We start from the raw sequence: 20,212 nt of genomic DNA, 5'->3' as shown, positions 1-20,212 counted from the left end.
GCATTTCGTATTACACATTTACATGAGATTTAAAACTCATTTATGAACTGCATGTAAATTTTCTAAAACTTATAAACACTTTGTTATAAAGAGTATTTATATATAGCCTATTTGTACAGTGTAACTAAAAAATGCAATGCTTGTGGTGAGAAAGCAAATGGTGAAGTGTTGCATCTCCTTTTGTACAATACATGCTGGAAATATGTTATTCAATTTGAGAAAAATTAAATAAATCACAATATCCATTGTACATGCACAGCAAATCTTTTAAGCTTAGAACTAATGCAGGCAACTTTCTTGAACTCGAACGTGTCAAATACTCGGGACATGTCGAAATGAGCCGCTAGTTCCGGTCATTATTCTGGAAACCTCGAGTATCTCATGCAGGAAAACTGGGAATACTCCGTTTAAAATTTCAGTCCTAAGCACAATATTTACCTGATTTATATCGCAATCGGGCAAATTTTTCACTCTGTTGAACATAATGGTATAACAAGTGGTAGATTTTCATTTCCGATCTAGCCTACCCGGCACATCTTAAAGTATGTCGAAATTCACACCTTCAAAATACACTGGCCTGGATTCCCTGATCCTTGATTTTGTTAAATAAACAACAACTCAGGTTTTATTAATTAACCACACACGACACTGCATGTTGACAGCTTGGGTATAATAATTTATTCAGAGGGCCGACTAAACAAGATCACCACCAAACTGCGTTTTAAAACGAAAGTGTTAAGGGCAATAATTCCAAGAATAGTCGTGCGTTTGAAAATGAAAGTATGGGGCAATAATTCCCAGAATAGTCGGCTCAACCGAAATCGAGAGTAGTAGTCACGTTGTAATCGAAAAATGTACAGTAGTTAAATAGAGGTAAAATTTCGTGAAATTACACGAAAAGGTTGTAAAAATCATGGTTGTTGGTTGCATCAGACAGGTGGTCGTTTAATACAGGTACAATATATAGAGCAACGTCTTGGGGGGAACTTTTTATGGTCACATACGACAGTGAGTCGCTTAATACAGTGGGTCGCTATGGCAGTTTTGACTGTATAATTAAATCATGAAACATAAAAAGTTTATTACCTTGATCTGTAATAAGAAAAATAACATGTTTCTTCTGAGTTTTATATCTACCAGTTTTGAGTGCCACAGCATGCTAAAATCATATGAATATTTCGAAATGAAAAGGCCACAGACTTTAATGCCATTTTCCATTTTACAAGGTTCTGAAATATTCCCTATAAGCTCAAGAGGAAAACAGCTAGTGCATGGATATGAGTTTCATGTTCCTCTATTCTCTTGAGAAAACAAAAAGGCATAATCTTAATTCAATTTTGGAAATTGTATGTTTAAACCACATGTACATGCTTCTTTTGGATTTAAAAAACTATTTATGGACTCTTATACTCTCTTTTACCATTATTCAATTATTGATACTACTAAATAAATTACCATTAATGATTCTTCATTCAGGCAATTACTATATCTGTACTGTTTTAAGTTCACCTGAGTTAAGCTTTTTGCAACCCACACCACTGTCTTTCAGTACTATAAGTACTTTGATTAGTATTACTATTGCAATTGGTTGTCGTCCGTCGTCGTGCATTAACAATTGAACTATTTAAGTTCTTCTTGATAAATACTATTCCAATTCTTTTCATATTTGGCATGAAGCATCATTGGGACAAGGGGGACATAAATTTTAAATTTCAGGATTCCTGCACCCCTGGGGCCTTTTGGGCGGGGCAAAACTGCCCCAAATTGACCAACTTTCAAAAATCTTCTTCTCAAGAACTGCACATATGTGTAAGAAAAACTAAATTCATAGTGATGTAGAGCAGAATTGCCTCTACCAAAAATGTAAATTTCATGATCCCCGGAGTAGGGGTTCTGACCCCAGGGCGGGGCCAAACTTACTATACAGTGTTTATGTGTAAAACACTTAAATAATATCTATTTAGTGCTATTGATACTAAATTGAAACTATAAATGGATATTTAGAAAGAGCAGGCCCATAGTACATACCAAAATTGTAAATTTGATGATCCCCGGGGTAGGGGTTTTGACCCCAGGGTGGGGGCCAAACTTAGAATATAGTATTTATGTGTAAGTTTGCTGATACTGTATAAAATCTAATTGCATACTTAGGAATAGCAGAAAAGGCTGTAGAAAAAATGGTGAATTTCACAACCCAAGGTTTTGACTCTAGGATGGGTCCAAATTAGTCATATCTTTTGATGTTTTAATGTTAATACACTTATTATATTATGTAAAACCTTTCATCAGCGTATGCACTTTGAGGTCTTTGAAGTTTTAAAAACACATCTTGTTTTACTCTGTTGCTGAACATTATATAGAATTTAGCTTAGATATTCAGAATAGGAAATTTTTTCTACATTTCATAGCCCTCGATCAGGAATATTGATATTTTTTCACTAGTACTCAGGTGATAATGCCTGTGGGCCTCTTGTTACATCTTTTTGACCTTTTGGTAAAACCTATTGCATTGTATGGCTTTGAGATATGCATGGGAATACTTTCAGCCCACATGCTGGAAAAAGACCAGAGATTTATATGATATCTTTAAAGATTGGGAGGCAGCAAACCTGAATATCAAGTTCTGTAAAACTGGGTGCCAGAAAAAGAAGTACTAAAATTGCAATAATTTTTGAATGGGGTAGATATCCCATGTTCTGCTCTATAATCCAAAGTATTTTACTATATTGGTATAGACTTGAGACTAGCCCAGAATCATCCCTGTTATACAGTGCTTATACAGAGAATAGCCCAGAATTCATATAATATAAATTGTACAAAAACATTAGTTATTTTAGGGGGAAATGGGCATAATTTGGTATCCATTTGTAAAAATCTCAAATTGTCACTTTTCAAAAAACAATTGAAGAATCAGGTACGGAAACATTTTTACTTTACTGGTCAAAAAGAATCAGGAAAATTAAATTTACAGCATATTTTTCGTATAAAGAAAACTTTAAAAAAGAAATTTACATATTTATAGAATTCCTAGAATAAAGAAGAACTATGTAGATTTCGAATTATATAGTGCACATGACCTATGAATTGAAAGAGAAAGATGAAAGGTGAAGATATCGAACAGTGATCAATCTCATAACTCCTATAAGCAATACAAACACGGACCCCTGGACACACCAGAGGTGGGATCAGGTGCCTAGGAGGAGTAAGCTTCCCCTGTCGACCGGTCACACCCGCCGTGAGCCCTATATCCTGATCAGGTAAACAGAGTTATCCGTAGTCAAAATCAGTGTGCCAAGAATGACCTAACAATTGATATGAATTTGTAAAAAGCAATACTGGTCAGAAGATTCCTCTAGAAATAAACAAAAGAATATGTGAATTATGTTTAACCTAAATTGTATGGAAGATGAATTTCATTTCCTCATTGATTGTCCATTCTATGTTGAAGAGAGAAATATGTTTTTTCATGATATATACAAGCTCAACAAAATTTTTATTTTAACAAATAAAGACATTAAAACTTTCAGAAAAAGAGGTGATGCTTTAAAACTACAAAAATCCTTATAGTTATATTCATATGTTGGTATAACACTGATATTGTTCATTTACCTATGTATACACTTGATTTGCAATTTATATATGTATGCATGTACTTGTTTCCCCCATATGCTACATCCACATGTAGTTTGCAGTTAATGTAGTCTGTATAGTCAATGTTGTAATCTTTTTGAAATTTCTTTCTTTTTAAGCTGTCCTGCTGTTACATGTATGCCCTCTGGGCCAAAAATTGGAATAAACTTATAGATCTATATATATATAGACATTTTTATGTGAAAATCGCTAAATTTGTGTGTTACTAAAAATTCCACTTATACAGTTTGTCGAAGTGGTAGTTGAGTGCATATGTACACACCATCAGGCTTACCTCGAGAAGGATGAACGCCTAGGGTAGTGTTGCCATGTGAATTAGGTGTTTACTTTTTAGTGGCACATATCACCTGTGGTTCTTTTTGGGGTGGATTGATTGATTGCTTGTTTTGCTGTTTTCCGCCACACAACAATTTTTCAGTTATCTGGTGGCGCCCAGTTTTTAGCTCACCTGAGCTAAAAGCTCAAGTGAGCTTTTCTGATCACCCATATTCCGGCGTCCGTCTGTAAACTTTTAACATTTTTGACTGTCCTTCCACCTACTTTGTGCTGTAAAAGTCTGCAGTAAGCTCTGAAGCAGTCGACTTTTCACCAAAAGTCTCCCGTAAGATATTCAACACTTGTTGAGGATTCTTTTTAGCTCACCTGAGCCAAACTAAAGGCTCAAGTGAGCTTTTCTGATCCAAATTTGTCCGTTGTCTGACGTCGGCTTCGTAAACTTTTCACATTTTCGACTTCTTCTCAAGAACCGCTGGGCCAATTTCAACCAAACTTGCCACAAAGCTTCCTTGGGTAAAGGGCTTTCAAGTTTGTTCAAATGAAGGGCCATGTGCCTTTCAAAGGGGAGATCATCACAAAAATGCAAAAATAGGGTGGGGTCATTTAAAAATCTAATCAAGAACCACTGAGCCAGAAAAGCTGAAATTTACATGAAAGCTTCCTGACATAGTGCAGATTCAAGTTTATTCAAATCATAGCCCCCGGGGGTTGAATGAGGCCACAATGGGGGATCAAAGTTTTACATACAAATATATAGGGAAAATCTTTAAAAAATCTTCTTCTCAAGAACCACTGAGCCAGAAAAGCTGATATTTACATGAAAGCTTTCTGACATAGTGCAGATTCAAGTTTGTTAAAATCATGGCCCCTGGGGGTAGGATTGGGCCACAAGGGGGGATCAAAATTTTACATACAAATATATAGGAAAAATCTTCTTCTCAAGAACCATTGGGCCAAAGAAGTTCACATTTATATGAAAGCTTTCTGACATAGTGTAGATTCAAGTTTGCAAAAACCATGGCCTCCAGGGGTAGGTTGGGGCCATAATAGGGACTACGGTTTTACATGCAAATATATATGGAAAGTCTTCTGATATGGACCAAGGTGACTCAGGTGAGCGATGTGGCCCATGGGCCTCTTGTTAAATATTTTTTTCTATTTATGATGGGGCCACAATAGGGGATCAAACTGTGGTACAATATACATTGCATATCGAACAACCCTTGTATACTTAAAATAGTTTTGACTAGGCTCATACTTATCATTTGGTAAAGATTTATAATTATTTTACATATATATCTCATTCAACGAAGGACACATCAATGAATTTCTTAATACAATATTCATCAGATGTTTTCAATGCATGTTCTTAATTTTTCCTTGATTATAGAAGTCACTGTTGCAACTTTTTGTAATAATTTATCTACAATTTATTTACAAACACATGGATAAACACATAAAAAAAACATTTATTTGGGTTGATCATGATTTGTTTTTGTGAGAAATAAAATAAATAAATAAATAAAACTGTCCAATATGTGATATATTAAATGGCCCAGGACTGTTCTGGGAAGTTTGCGCTGACATTCACAATATCATCAAATGATAATGCATTAATTGTCCGCAAATGTCGCCATAAGTAAAGCTAATGGAATATTGTCGTCCTCTTCAAACTCATCGACATTGGGGTTAGTAAGTTCAGCCTCGAATCCGGCCTCATTAAAGCAGTTGATACTGCAAGTCTGACTGGCATCATTCCAAGCCATCTTGAGAATTCTAATTGCCATCAACAAGTGTACAACAGGTGTAATTTTCTTTTCATCACCCTGAAATTAATTATATGCTAGTATGAGAGGTATGTTTTAAAAAACATTCATTGAAAAATTTTGTAACAGTAATTGATTTCAAAATACACCTATAAGCATATTTCTTTAATAGATCAATAGACACCTATCGGTTGACCACTCATTATTATGTAAAGGTAAGTTCACGTACCCCCCACCCCAATGCAGGCTACATGCGTGAATCCGTAATCACGCGTGTCAGTCACCCCTGTGTCTTAATTTGTGTAACAAATTTTTATAGAAAATGGAGAGAGACTGAATGTTTGTATTCTTACTTCTAGCATGTAGTTTATTAATCTATGTCTATATTTCACTTTCAAGTTGTGGATGATCCCTTGATCCATAGGTTGAAGTTTGCTTGTAGTGTTTGGCGAGATTTTCAATTTTTGGGTGGGCAGCACAGTTATCAATAAATAACAACACTTTTCTTTTCTCTCTTGTGAATTTAATTCCTATCAAGCCTTTTGTAGCCAAGTATTGTACAAAAATACAACTTGTCATCCACGCTTTAATTGTATTGGATATATTTGTCAACAAAACTGCTTTCACCGTTAATTGTTCGACAGACGATTCCATGCCAATTTTTAAATCGATCCAACCAGCTGGTATTTCTCTTGAACGAAGAATCGCTGAGTTTTTTAGCAAGTTCGTCAGCTTTTTGTAGTAGAATTGGACCACTAAGTGGCAGATTGTCTTTGCGTTTTTCCTTGAACCATATTCCAGGAGTGCATCATCTACATTCTGATGTGACACGGCCTGGTGCCGTTTCCGTTGAGGTGACAGACTTACAGATTCATAATTTTTGATAATATCGTCCTTAAATGTATTTTTTATGATTGTGCTGAATGTGTTAGGCAAGTTGCTGAAGTTGGCTTCGAAGTTGGCTTCGATTTCCTTCTTGGGCCGTCCGCCCTATTCAATTTCTTTTAGAATTTCATACTTTGTCTCTAAAGATATGGCCTTGCACTTTCCGCTCGGAGACGATATTTTAAGCTGATTCAAAGGGACAACAGATGACCTGAGTCGTACTCAGGTTGTGAACACAGCTCTTGTTAATTAAATTTGAAGTTTGATCGCATTTATTTTATCGTACACTCATTTATTTGTGACATTTCGTGAACATTTTTTTTCTGGTTAAATATTTTAGATTTTTAGAAACATGTATATGTTTCATTAAATTTGTGTTATATTTTATCATTATAGCTTATTAAATGATATTTTCCAAGAAAATAAAAAGAGAAAAAAAAGGTGCAGCACACCAGAGTTGAACCAGGATCACCTGGTCCAGAGTCAGTTCATCTTACCACACAGCTACCGCAGTTGGCATTTACTTGTTGCTTTACACAAATAAAGGAGTGTACGATAAAATTTATGGCAAAGGAAAGCGATTGTTAAAAATCACAACAAATTTAACATGAAAAAAAAAAATCGTTAGAAAAGGTGATTTTTACGTTCAAGGTGAGTAGGAATTTACTTTGTTATATCCGTAAATTTGCTATATCCGTTAGTGATGAAATGATTGTTGCTGACAATCGATTGTTGATTGTCTTTGGCTCTTCGATTCCGATTATCGATTCTATTTTTCATAATTGATTGTCGGCTGTACACTAATTAATATCTAATCCGAGATTCATCGGACTATTAATTGAACAGTCAGGTAGGAATGCTTACAAACATAAGATTCCTTGCATTTGGTGATATTCACATACCCATTACCATTCCTGATGCCAACTAGACAACAGGAGTATTATTGTTTATTATGTTTATTAAAGACTAATTGTTACACTCACAAATTGAACACAATTTAATAATTTCCATCAATTTATTCCATGAGTGTAGCATTGAAAGTATATTGGAAGACTGACTAAATTTTTGCTTACAATACTCTATATAGTGCAAATTTACAAAGTTCCCATGGACAGGATGTGAGCCAATTAACTTTAACATTGATAAGGTGACAAGCATAATAATTATACAGAGACAAAAGCTAGAGAGTTTCAGATTAGAATAACAAAATGGGGAGTGAGCTGTCAGAGTCAATTATGTGCAGGTGATTTAATCTATCATTGCTGAACATTCTGGAATTTGATTGAACTTTAGCTATAATAGATATTAATGAAATTTTACTCTTAACACCTCCCTCCTTAAGATAAAAATTTAACTTTTAAAGTTGAATTTTTTCACACAAAAGTAAAGAAAATAAAGATTTCTAATTATTCTATAAAATTATAAAGTCACTATGTAATATATAAGCTGTCACTAAAAATAGCACACAAGTTAACACACTGTCAATGAAATACACAGTTCAACATCGAGAGAGGCTATCGGCATTTTGGTTATGGGAAGCACGGCGGTATCGGACGTTAAAGTCATATACTTGTAAGGCCAGAGCCCATCGCAAAAGTCTTTGATTTTTGTCTTTCATCCTATGAAGCCAGCTTAATGGATTGTGGTCAGTCTCTACAATGAATTTTCTTCCATCCAAATAATAGGAAAATGAGCCTATGGCCCACACAATTGCCAAAAGTTCTTTCTCGATTGTAGAATAGTTTTGTTCCCGCGGTAATAACTTTCGACTGAGGTACGCTACCGGGTGATCACCATCATTGGTTTCCTGACTTAACACTGCACCGATTGCATATTGGCTTGCATCTGTTTGTACGATAAAAGGCTTGCTGAAATCTGGTGTAATGAGTACTGGTGCTTGGAGTAGTGCTTCCTTCAGACTTTTAAAGGATTCAGTTGTTCTTTGGTCCCATTTTATTTTGTTCGGTTCTGATTTCTTCAACAAATCTGTTAGGACAACAGATATGTCCGCATAATTTTGAATGTACTGACGATAGTACCCAGTAAGTCCCAGATATGATTTTAAGTCTCTCTTCGTTATTGGTAACGGAAATTCTTGAACGGCTTTGACTTTACTCGGGTCTGGCTGCACACTGCCATTTCCAACCACGTGTCCAAGACAATGTAATTTGTCGGTTCCAAGTCTACACTTAGAAGGTCGAATAGTCAAGTTGGCTCCCTGTATTTTCTTGATTACTCTCTGTAAATCTTCAAGATGGGAATCCCAAGACTCTGAGAAAATGACAATGTCATCAAAGTAAGCCACAACATTGTCAACATTATGTAGTATTTTGTCCATTAGACGAATGAATGTTGCTGGCGATGTTTTCATTCCAAAAGACATAACCAAGAACTCGTAGAGTCCAAAGGTTGTGACAAATGCAGATTTTTCTCTTGTGTTGTCAGAGAGAGGTACTTGCCAATACCCCTTAACAAGGTCAAAATGACTCAAGTATTTTGCTTTTCCAATTTTTTCTAAGATGTCGCTAATTCTTGGTACTGGATACGCATCAGAAACTGTAATCTCATTAAGTTTTCGGTAGTCGATGCACATTCGGATTGATCCATCGGGTTTGTTGACAAGGACTACTGGTGAACTCCATGGACTATTTGATGGTTGAATGTGTCCTTGTGCTAGCATTTCATTCAATGCCCTTTTTACAGATTCCTGCTTCGCTTCAGGTATTCTATATGGTCGCTGACATATTGGTGTTTCTGTTGTAGTACGAATTTGATGCTCAGCAAGCATGCAGCGGCCAGGTTGGTCTGTGAATACATTTCCATATTGGGCACAGAGCTGTCGCAATTCCTGACGCTGTTGCTGACTTAAATTTTCTCCAAACTTCAGATCCTCAATAGTTTCACTAGAATTGTATGGGAACAATTCATCAAATTCCTGGGTATCCTCTTTTCTATCTGCAACGAGTAGTATCGAACGCTTGTACTCTCTGAGCAGATTGATGTGATAGACAACAACACCACGACGCCCACCCACGTTAACTTTGTAATTTACATCATTTACCCGTTCTGTCACTCTGTAAGGTCCTTTCCATTGGGCCAACATTCTAGATGTGTCCGACGGGAGCAATACGAGAACTTCATCTCCAGGATAAAATCTCCTCTCAGTAGCCGATTTGTCATACCAACGTTTGACAAAGTCTTTACGTCTCAAGAGGTTATCCTTCACCTGTAGTGTTATATCCTTCAACTTCTGTCGCATTCCAGCAACATGTTCAATGACAGACATCTGGATTTCCTCCTCACCTGCCATGAACTCCTTGATAACTTGGGTTGGTCCACGTACTGGCCATCCATATAAAAGTTCAAAAGGTGCAAATCCCGTCTCCTCATGAGGGACTTCACGATACGCAAACAGAGCATATGGTAGCAGAGTATCCCACTCTGATTCTTCTTTCGTACACAATTTCTTAATAATTGATTTCAAAGTTCCATTGAAATGCTCAGTTTTGCCATTGGCTTGTGGGTGATAAGGTGAAGTTGTCACTCCCTTCACTTTCAACACCGCAAACAAATCTTTCATAAGTTGACTTGTAAAGTTACTTCCTTGATCGGTAAGTATCACCTTTGGAATTCCAACTCGGCTACAAAGTTCCAAGAGAGCATTAGCGACACTCTCCGCATCACAGCTTTTCAACGCGAATGCTTCTGGATAGCGTGTAGCATCATCAACAATGGTGAGAATGAATCTATTGCCCTTTTTGGTTTTCGCAAGGGGACCGACAATATCCATAGATATTTTAGAAAATGGCTCCGTTATGATGGGTGTGTTGACCATTGGTGCTTTCACATGAGCTCGTTTTGCCACTTTTTGACACACATCACATGAGGAACAATATTCATTCACTTCTCGGAATAATCCCGGCCAGTAAAAGGAACGTAGAATACGTTCTTTTGTTTTTTCTGTGCCAAGGTGTCCTGCCAGTAGTTGGTCATGTGCAAGCTCGATGATTGTTTTGTGAAGGTTAGTTGGAAGTACAATTTGGTCTCCCTGTCGCTTTCCGTCTTGGCTTTTCCACTTCCTCTTTAGGATTCCGTTCTCCCAATAAAACTCGAGGGACATGCCACAAGCTGACTCGGTATTAACTGCCTTTGCACGACATGATTTCAGATTTGGATCTTCCTTTTGAAGCTTACTTAATTTTTCAGCGTTAATCCCATTTAAGTCTTCACAATTCACTGTCCCAGTTACAATAGTTTCACTAACAGATTCATTTATAGAGTCAATCGTTTTTGGACTTACATCTGACTTCTCCATCTTTTGTTGATCCTGACTTTCCGCATCCGCTTCTTTGCGAGCCAATGCTCGGGTAACAACATTAGCACTTTCCTGGCTAATTACATCATTTCCTAGTAGCGCATCTGCTACAAGGGAGGGAACTAGTCCGACCTGTGCATATCCCTGGTAGTACGGAGTGTCAAGTTTTACAACTGCAAGTTTTGCTTCAAACGGTTGCCCAATTGCAGTGTAAAGCGTAGTTGTCCGTCCTTCCAAAATACACGACGAATTCACCAAGTCCTCTCTCACTAAAGTCATTGACGCACCCGTGTCCTTGACGAAGGACACCTCCCGGTCGTTGACTAATCCAGGTATGTATATCAGTCCGTCACATGCGTGATTGATAATTTTGGATACTAACGATATTTTAGGACACTTATTAGCGAAATGCCCTTTTCCATTGCATTTGTAGCATATCACATCCTTCCTGTGATTCCCATTGCCACTTTCAGGTTTGCCTCCTTTTCCAGTCCCAGTAACTCCCTGAGCTGGTCCGAATTCCCTTGGTCCTTTTGGTGGTATGTAGTCCTCGGCGGCCTCAACAACAGAAGATGATCCTTTGTTTCGTCTGACCCATTGGGATTGTGTTGGTGGTAATGCTTTGAGGAAGAATTCATTACGCAAAATTTCAATAGGGTCTTTGTCCTCAATGCTCCTCTTCAAGTATAGATTTATCCTTGACATTAGACCTCTGTATGTTTCATTATTTTCACGTTTTACAGACAAGAGATCAGCGAAGTATTCATGCGGTCGTTTTCCATACCTTTGGGTTAGAGCTTTCCTCAGGTCCTCATAGGAAGTTGAAGCTTGTGCTGATATATGCCTCGTTTCTCCTGTTAGAAGGCTTCGTAATTGTAAAACTTTGATGCTCTCAGACCATTCTGCTTGTTCACTAACGGCCTCAAATTCCGAAAGAAATGTTAAAACATCATCAAATTTTGGGTTAAAGGGTTGTAATTTGATTTTGAATGGTGCTGTCTTTGAAGCTGTTGGATTTTCTGTTGCTTGCATTTGAAGTTTTTCTCTTTCTAACGCCAATTTTTCAATCTCCATTTTGATCTTTTCTCTCTCTAAAGCTATTTTTTCTCGTTCTAATTCTATTTCCAATGTAGCATCCTTTTTTGTTGTTTTCCTTCTTACAACTGGATTTCGTGGTTGTTTGAAAACATTTTCTTGCACATTTTCTTCTTCTATATGTCCTTCATCTTCTGTAAATTCTATAAGTTTTTGAACTGTTGCCCTCCTGGGTCTATTCACGGCAATTGAGTCCTCCGGTTGCCTATCATCCTCTACTTCGGCCATGGTATCAAAACATTCAAATTGTTAATCCACAATTTTCTGAATATTAAGCACTTTTACTTAAATTGTTACACCACAATTTGAAGTAAATCCCACCGCTGCCACCAAAATGTTACACTCACAAATTGAACACAATTTAATAATTTCCATCAATTTATTCCATGAGTGTAGCATTGAAAGTATATTGGAAGACTGACTAAATTTTTGCTTACAATACTCTATATAGTGCAAATTTACAAAGTTCCCATGGACAGGATGTGAGCCAATTAACTTTAACATTGATAAGGTGACAAGCATAATAATTATACAGAGACAAAAGCTAGAGAGTTTCAGATTAGAATAACAAAATGGGGAGTGAGCTGTCAGAGTCAATTATGTGCAGGTGATTTAATCTATCATTGCTGAACATTCTGGAATTTGATTGAACTTTAGCTATAATAGATATTAATGAAATTTTACTCTTAACACTAATCAAAAGGGTACAACATCTGTTCTGAACTGTGATGGACATTAGGGAATTGGCATTGAAACGGCAACATTGTGGGATATACAATAAAAAACTGGGTCCAGAAGGGATAGCTGGTATACCAACTAATAAGTACCGGGCAAAACCAGTGGCCCTGCGTTGGGCGCAGGTGCCAAGGATCCCAAATTTAGGTGGTACTAGACATTTGGGTCCGAGATTGTTGAGAGCACATCTGTATACCCGTTTCCCGGTGATTGCTTCTGGTTAGTAGTACTTCTCTACCCAAGTACTCCAGTACTAAGTCTCCCCTCCTGTTATGAGAGGTGGAGAGGGCCCCAAGGCTGCAGGCTTTGCTATGACCCCAATCGAAAACTTTGCCTTACATGGCATGCATTTGCAGACAACCTGTCTACCCAACATTTTTTACTTGATAACATGCTCTACATGGCATACATTTGTAGACAACCTGTCTACCCAACATTGCGCCCACCACTATGCATAATGGCTGGGCAGGGAAACCACGAGCCAGATATGCCCACAACCCTCCCATCCATCTCTACGGACCCGCCACATACATCGATATGATGTTCCTCCATTACTCAGGGGATACTTTCCCCCAGGATAGGGGACAACAAACCCTGTGTTAGATGATTATAAAGATGTGTTGCAAAGCTCAGCTACGGGAGTACCAACAAATTTGTAGTATATATATATTGAATTATGTATAGGTGAGAGGAGAAACTTGCTTCGGCTGTACCGGGAACCCCTGCATTACTAGTCAGGTGCTCTAACCACCGAGCTATCCAGGCCGACATTCACGGTCCGTATAGCCCAATTACTACATTCCTCCCTCCTTAAACAGTCTTCGCCCTCGAAGACACAACCCAGATTCTGACCCCTGACAGGACCTGCGACTGCAAGACCAGGGGTAGTCAACAGCACCAAATGTAGTAAATATATAATGTATTAGTATATATAGGAGAGGGGAGAAACTCTTTGTCTGGACCGGGAATCGAACCAAGGACCCCCTGCACTACCAGACAGGTGCTCTAACCACTGAGCTATCCAGGTCGATATCCACGGACCGCATAGCCCTAATTACTACATTCCTCCTGCCTTAAACAGTCTTCGCCCTCGAAGACACATAACCCAGATTCTTCTGGCCCCTGACAGGACCTTCACCTGCAAGACCAAGACAGGGCTTGAAGCGAACTTTTTATTTCACCAGTCCAGGTGGACTGATGGGGTATAATTTCAACCAGTCCGCAGAAAATTACCAGTCCAACAGATGTTTAAATTATAAAATGAAATTTAACTCAATATGTCTCTGACAATATTGTAACACTTGTGTGAGATTAATGTTTATTAATCGGGTTCATCTGATATCTACAAAAGGATGCCAGATGTGTGTATAAGATTTCATAAGTATATTTTCCAAAATGAAGCATTAGAAAATTAACCAGTCCCATCAGACTGACTAAAACAAATGTCGGTCAGTCCGCCAGACTTTTAACCAGTCACAGACTGACGTGCATATGTTAATTCGAGCCCTGCAGGGGTGGTCAACGGCACCAAATGTAGTAGGTATATATATATAGCTGTATAGTATACTAGCATCGTAAAGTGCACTCAAATATACAAGTTCCTGGGAGACATAGAGTTGGTCGGCCAATGCTATTTTGGAGAGAGCTGACGGAGAAAGATCATAGGGAGTGGAAGCTCTCTACTGCCGACCCTCATGACCGGAAAGAATGGAGATCTGAGGAATAGTAGAGTACATGGCTCTATTTGTTATGATGAATTTAGTAAAACACTGTATATGAATCTGACCGAGCGTGTCCATGGGATCCTAGATTTCCCACGCAGATTTCAAAGGATAGACCGATGAATATATATACCCTCCCAGATTTTACGTGGCACGTGGGCGCCAATTGGGTTGAAAAAACTCGGGGTTTGAATTAGATTTATGAAATGGCGAGCCCTGATTTCGGCACTACTTTTAGCGTTGTATGTGGGAATATTTTGATTTTATATTGTGGCACGTGGGCGCCAATTGAATTCTTAGAGAGCATCTGCTATGTAGTCCGTGGGCGCCAATTGGGGTATGTGGGAATATTTTGTTGACTGGAGCTGGAGGTAGCAAAAAATTGGTTTCTGACTCACCCAATAGAGAGCCTGTTTCCTCGGCGATGCATTCCCGAATTGGTGTGGAAAATTCTCCTATTGTGAGGCATGACCATGATGTCGATGGAAAATTCTTAGAGAGCGGCTGTTATGTTTCAGTGCTAATCTGACCTTCTGCGTGTAAAGCAAACGTGATAACCACTACACCACAGAACCGAGTAGTACTTCTCATGATGTCGATGGGAAATTCTCCGATTGTGAGGCATGATGATGATGTCGATGGAAAATTCTTAGAGAGCATCTGCTATGTTTCAGTGCTAATCTGCTCGTGTCTGGGACGGAAAAGGAAGTGCTATGTGCACATTAACTCGTACTGTGATGGCTTTGGTTTTGATTAATTCGTTCGATTTTTAGATCGGCCAACATTGGAAACAGTTCTTCCGTCAATTAAATGAGATTAATCTGGCATGAAGGCAAATTAATCTGTATTAATCCCACTTTTACATGAAGACATTTGCGGGGAAGAGCCAGAGTGGACTCTACATTCAAAAGTGGGAATTCAGTGACACCAGCTAGTGTGTATATGCTGCACATATCCATAAAACTAAATAGAAATAACCCCAAAAATAATAAACATTTATTAACTACATGTAAATACCAATTATATCGATCATTGCATGATCGATACAGTTCTTCCGATTATTATCGATTATGAAATTTTTCCGATTTTTCAACACTAATATCCGTGTTCATTATAGACACAGATTTTCATATAAAATATGTAAAGAATTTGCTGGGGAAATCACTTTCACTTCGCTATAGCCATAATTTCGCTATATCCGTGTTCGCTATATTCGAGTTTTACTCGTATTCGTAATTTTTACCTTAAATTGTCACACTGGACAAAAACTTCTATTATAAACACATTTGCAATACTGAGTTTCAAGTATTGAAATTATTAACGACAGTTTATTTTGTCTTTGGTCAATTATTCGGCATGACAGATTTTGATTGCATTTGTAAAATTATTATCTAATTTTCAACAGGGAGAGAGATCATTTATGATACATAAAGAACATTTAATTTGGAGCTCCAAGTGACTTTTTAATAAACAAGCTTTATTTATACTGTACATGCATATCAATAAATATAACATACAATTCAAACACGCATTAAAAAGTCCTTACTCTATGCAATATTATTTAATTCTGATTTCCTACGCTTGTGCTAGGTTTCATCTAGTAATTGTTTAATTGTACAATTTTTACTTTGAATGTATAGCTGTACATGCCATGTAATTTTGAAAAGTTTGTTTTGATAAGAAGACAGTAATTTTTAGAAAAATTCTAAGTAATTTAAAGACATGCCAATAAATAATTTCATCTCAGGATGTTGTAAATATACACTTTCAGTTACTATAAAATCTTAACCATAATGGTCGGACATTTAATTTCCAAATTTAATTCAACATTCAATCTTGCAAACTCTCGATATCTCGAAGTTTTATCAAGGTCCCTTGAATTTCGAGCTATTGAAAGTAATGCACTTGTAATGTTTATTTAAAAATAAATTGAATATGGTTATATACAAACATAAAAGAATGAAACACTATGCTTCTGAGTGTTGCCAAGTTCAGCTTCGACAACTTGACCTTAATAGATGACCGTGACCTTATTTGTCATATAGCTTGACCTCAATGACCTCTCAGTTCTCCATGTATGAAGTCTGTACCTTTTATAGTAAAACAGTTATGACCATTAAAGTTGTAGACAGACAAACAGGCCAAAAACAATATGCTGCAATCTTTCAACTTTTAAAGCGAAGGATTTTTTGGTCTGCTACTCTGCCTACAAAGGGGAAGATATGAGGCCCTCGTAGATGACTGAAAACCCTTGGCTTGAAAAGATGCCTATCTTCAATCTCAGGGGCATCAACGCATAGATGAGCTTATATAATTCCACATTAAAACACAGGTCTTTGAGTCATGAGAGTTTGTTTGTTTTACAGTGGACTTTGACGACACTGGTAACACAATGTTCAACTCCCCTTCCTTATCCAGTTCTCCTCCCAACAATCTTGCCAGTCTGGAAAAGCCAAAAATAGATTTCTCAACACCGCCCAGCTCTCCGAATGTAAATGTGGCACCTAATAGGTATCAACAGGGTGTCATAATTAAAATTTCAATTCTGGTAAATTTTCGGTCACTTCCATTGATGTATAGCTGAACTAATTCTTGATAATGGGTAGACCTTATTTCATTTTACCCTCTTTTACTATTTTATAACCAAAGCAACTTGCCAGTGGCTGTGACCCCATCAGGAGAGTTCGTAGAGCTACAGGTGGACTACTGGACGACGGTCACAAAGTCTGACAGTGCTGATAAAATGGACAAGGCCAGTAAGAAGGATGGTAATAAGTGTACACTGAAGACAACATTCCGCTCGCTACAGGTCCAACGCCTGGCTCAGAATCCTGTCGACCTTAATGCTTTCTCCATGGTAGTAGTCACTAAGGAGAAAAAACACATCAGTAAGTCTATCTTATACATGTATGTACACCTGATTGTAGACTTATAGGAGTTCTCAACAGACAGATGGATCTAAGTATTGAATAGACAATGTGACATTTTTCCCCTGAACAATTTCCAGCCCACTAGTACTTCCATGGACATTGTCCAGCCTGCTTCCATGGATTCCATGGACAATGTCCAGTCTGCCTCCATGGATTCCATGGACAATGTCCAGTCTGCCTCCATGGATTCCATGGACATTGTCCAGCCTGTCTCCATGGACGTTGTTCAGCCTTGCATCTTTTCCATGGACAATGCTTGTTGAGTTTCACAAAATTTCTCCATGGAAAAAGGCTGGAAAAGTAGTCCAAATACTCCAGCCTATTCCATGGACAATTTTTTCCATGGAAATTCTACAGCCGGATACATACAGCTGATTCAGTGATTGTCATGTAGACTAAATACAGCTGATTGTCATATGTAGACTACATACAGCTGATTGTCATACGTAGACTACATACAGCTGATTGTCATACGTAGACTACATACAGCTGATTGTCATACGTAGACTACATACAGCTGATTGTCATATGTAGACTATGTACAACTGATTGTCATGTAGACTATGTACAGCTGATTGTCATACGTAGACTACATACAGCTGATTGTCATATGTAGACTACATACAGCTGATTGTCATACGTAGACTACATACAGCTGATTGTCATATGTAGACTACATACAGCTGATTGTCATACGTAGACTGTACAGCTGATTGTCATATGTAGACTATGTACAGCTGATTATCATGTAGACTATGTACAGCTGATTGTCATGTAGACTACCTACAGCTGATTGTCATATGTAGACTGCATACAACTGATTGTCATATGTAGACTATGTACAGCTGATTGTCATATGTAGACTACATCAGCTGATTGTCATATGTAGACTACATACAGCTGATTGTCATACGTAGACTACATACAGCTGATTGTCATATGTAGACTATGTACAGCTGATTATCATGTAGACTACATACAGCTGATTGTCATGTAGACTACGTACAGTTGATTGTCATATCTAGACTACGTACAGCTGATTGTCATGTAGACTATAGGTACAGTTGATTATTATACCCCCCGAACGAAGTTCTGGGGGGTATATAGGAATCACTGTCTGTCCGTCTGTCTGTGCAGATTCGTGTCCGGGCCATAACTTCTTTGTTCTTTGACTTAGGCATACCATATTTGGCACACAGGTGGATCACCATGAGACGGTGTGTCGAGTACCTTCATGACCTCTATATGACCTTGACCCTTGACCTCAAGGTCAAAATTAAAGGTTTTTTACAATGGATTCTTGTCTGGGCCATAACTTCTTTGTTCTTTGACATAGGCATACCATATTTGACACATGAGTGTATCACCATGAGACGATGTGTCGATTACCTGCATGACCTCTATATGACCTTAAACTTTGACCTCAAGGTCAAAATTGATTATAGGGTTTTGACATAGTCATACCATAAGACATGGGTGTATCACCATGAGACTCAGGAAAGAGGTAATTTATACCTATTAACAACACCCTTTGGGAGATTGGGGTAAGCGTGGGGTATTCCTAGTGAGCATTGCTCACAGTACCTCTTGTTTATCTTAAATATGTCTATACCATGTCGCACAGAGGAAAGGATTTTGGAATGAATCCTGAAAGGAATTGGGGATCTGTAGGGGCCAAAATAAGAAACAGTCTTCTATCCGTAACTTTTTTATTTGGCTTCGGATTTCCAAACTCTTTCGTGATTTGAATTAAACAACAAAATGGCAATCTAAAGATTTGTGGCTGTGGGTCACTATTTTGACCCCTTAAGGGATTTTTTGGAGCTTAAAAGTTGCTTTTCTAAATAAAAGTTCTCAAGAGTTATCTCTCTTGATATTTTTTTCAACATATGTAATTTTTATTGAAGACATGTTAAGTTCTCTTTGTCATTGAAGTATATCCGATTTCTTTACTTCCGGTGTCAAATTTAAGGTAATTCCCTATACCATATCTTGATATTGAAAAACCTTCAGATTTCTATCAAAATTTGCATGTATTTTGTCGAGGATATATATTGACCAAATTCCTGTAGAAAAATATGCATGTTAAGCGGCCTTTCCCAGAGTACAGCCACTTCTAAAAATAGAACACATCACTTTAAAACAAGCAGTCTTGATATACATACATTTTAAGGCACTGTCTTTATTTAAACGATAGAAATATGTTTCTTTCAAATGAATTAAAGAAAATGTATTGCATTTGACTGTTTTCAATAATTTTTCATCTACTGAACCATGCTCTTGGTTTCAAGGTGATGAAAATGCGCGTATAGTAGTCAGATTTTGACTAACCATAGCCTACTTATGATATCCAGAAATTTGTGTTTTCAAAAACTTTCAGATTTTTCAAACATTTCAATGTTTTACTTTTACACTCCAGCAATCATTTGACATAAGAAGTAGATAGGGTATCAGATAATTTGAGAGCCCAATGACCCCCTCTAGATTAAAAACCTTGAAAAAAGGCATATTGGAAAATGGTGTCTAAAATTCCTATCTCTACAAACATGTTTCATTCACCATTTACATTACTAGATTACCATTTCAAGAAATATCACGGGGTAGTTTTTGAAAAACAGTTTAAAACATTAAAGCTTCAAATAACTAAAAACCACTTTCATTGATTGCTGTAAGCTTTAGGGATCGGGCTTGAAGTTAGAAAAATCCTAACTTTACTATGGAGTTTAGCCTACATCACATGAACCCTGACATGACGTCACAATAGATGAAAAATAAAATTATGTCGTCAGATCTAGTTGGAACAAAGTGATGTAGATCAGAATGATTTTTACATTTTAT

The 20,212-nt window shown here is 37.5% G+C and overlaps 1 protein-coding gene and 1 non-coding gene across 12 annotated transcripts in view; one reads left to right on the top strand and one right to left on the bottom strand.

The window, feature by feature from the left end:
• Nucleotides 1–20,212, top strand: part of LOC125648853 (phosphofurin acidic cluster sorting protein 2-like) — a 328,050-nt gene that overhangs the window by 242,437 nt on the left and 65,401 nt on the right. For all 11 annotated transcript variants that reach the window (XR_008802948.1, XR_007360461.1, XR_007360460.2 and 8 more), the window contains 2 exons: nucleotides 16,811–16,955; nucleotides 17,094–17,332. Coding sequence is in view for 8 of the 11 variants with exons in the window: in XM_048875849.2 (XP_048731806.1) it covers nucleotides 16,811–16,955; nucleotides 17,094–17,332 (384 nt within the window). In the remaining 3 variants the exon portion in view is untranslated. The remainder of the gene's footprint in view (nucleotides 1–16,810; nucleotides 16,956–17,093; nucleotides 17,333–20,212) is intronic.
• Nucleotides 13,677–13,750, bottom strand: Trnat-ggu (transfer RNA threonine (anticodon GGU)). Its single transcript has one exon. It is a non-coding gene; the product is annotated as a tRNA-Thr (tRNA).

The sequence above is a fragment of the Ostrea edulis genome, chromosome 5 (genome assembly GCF_947568905.1).
Source record: "Ostrea edulis chromosome 5, xbOstEdul1.1, whole genome shotgun sequence".
Taxonomy (NCBI): Eukaryota; Metazoa; Mollusca; class Bivalvia; order Ostreida; family Ostreidae; genus Ostrea; species Ostrea edulis.
Note: the sequence above shows the minus strand (reverse complement) of the source record. Positions and strands in the feature narration are given on the sequence as shown.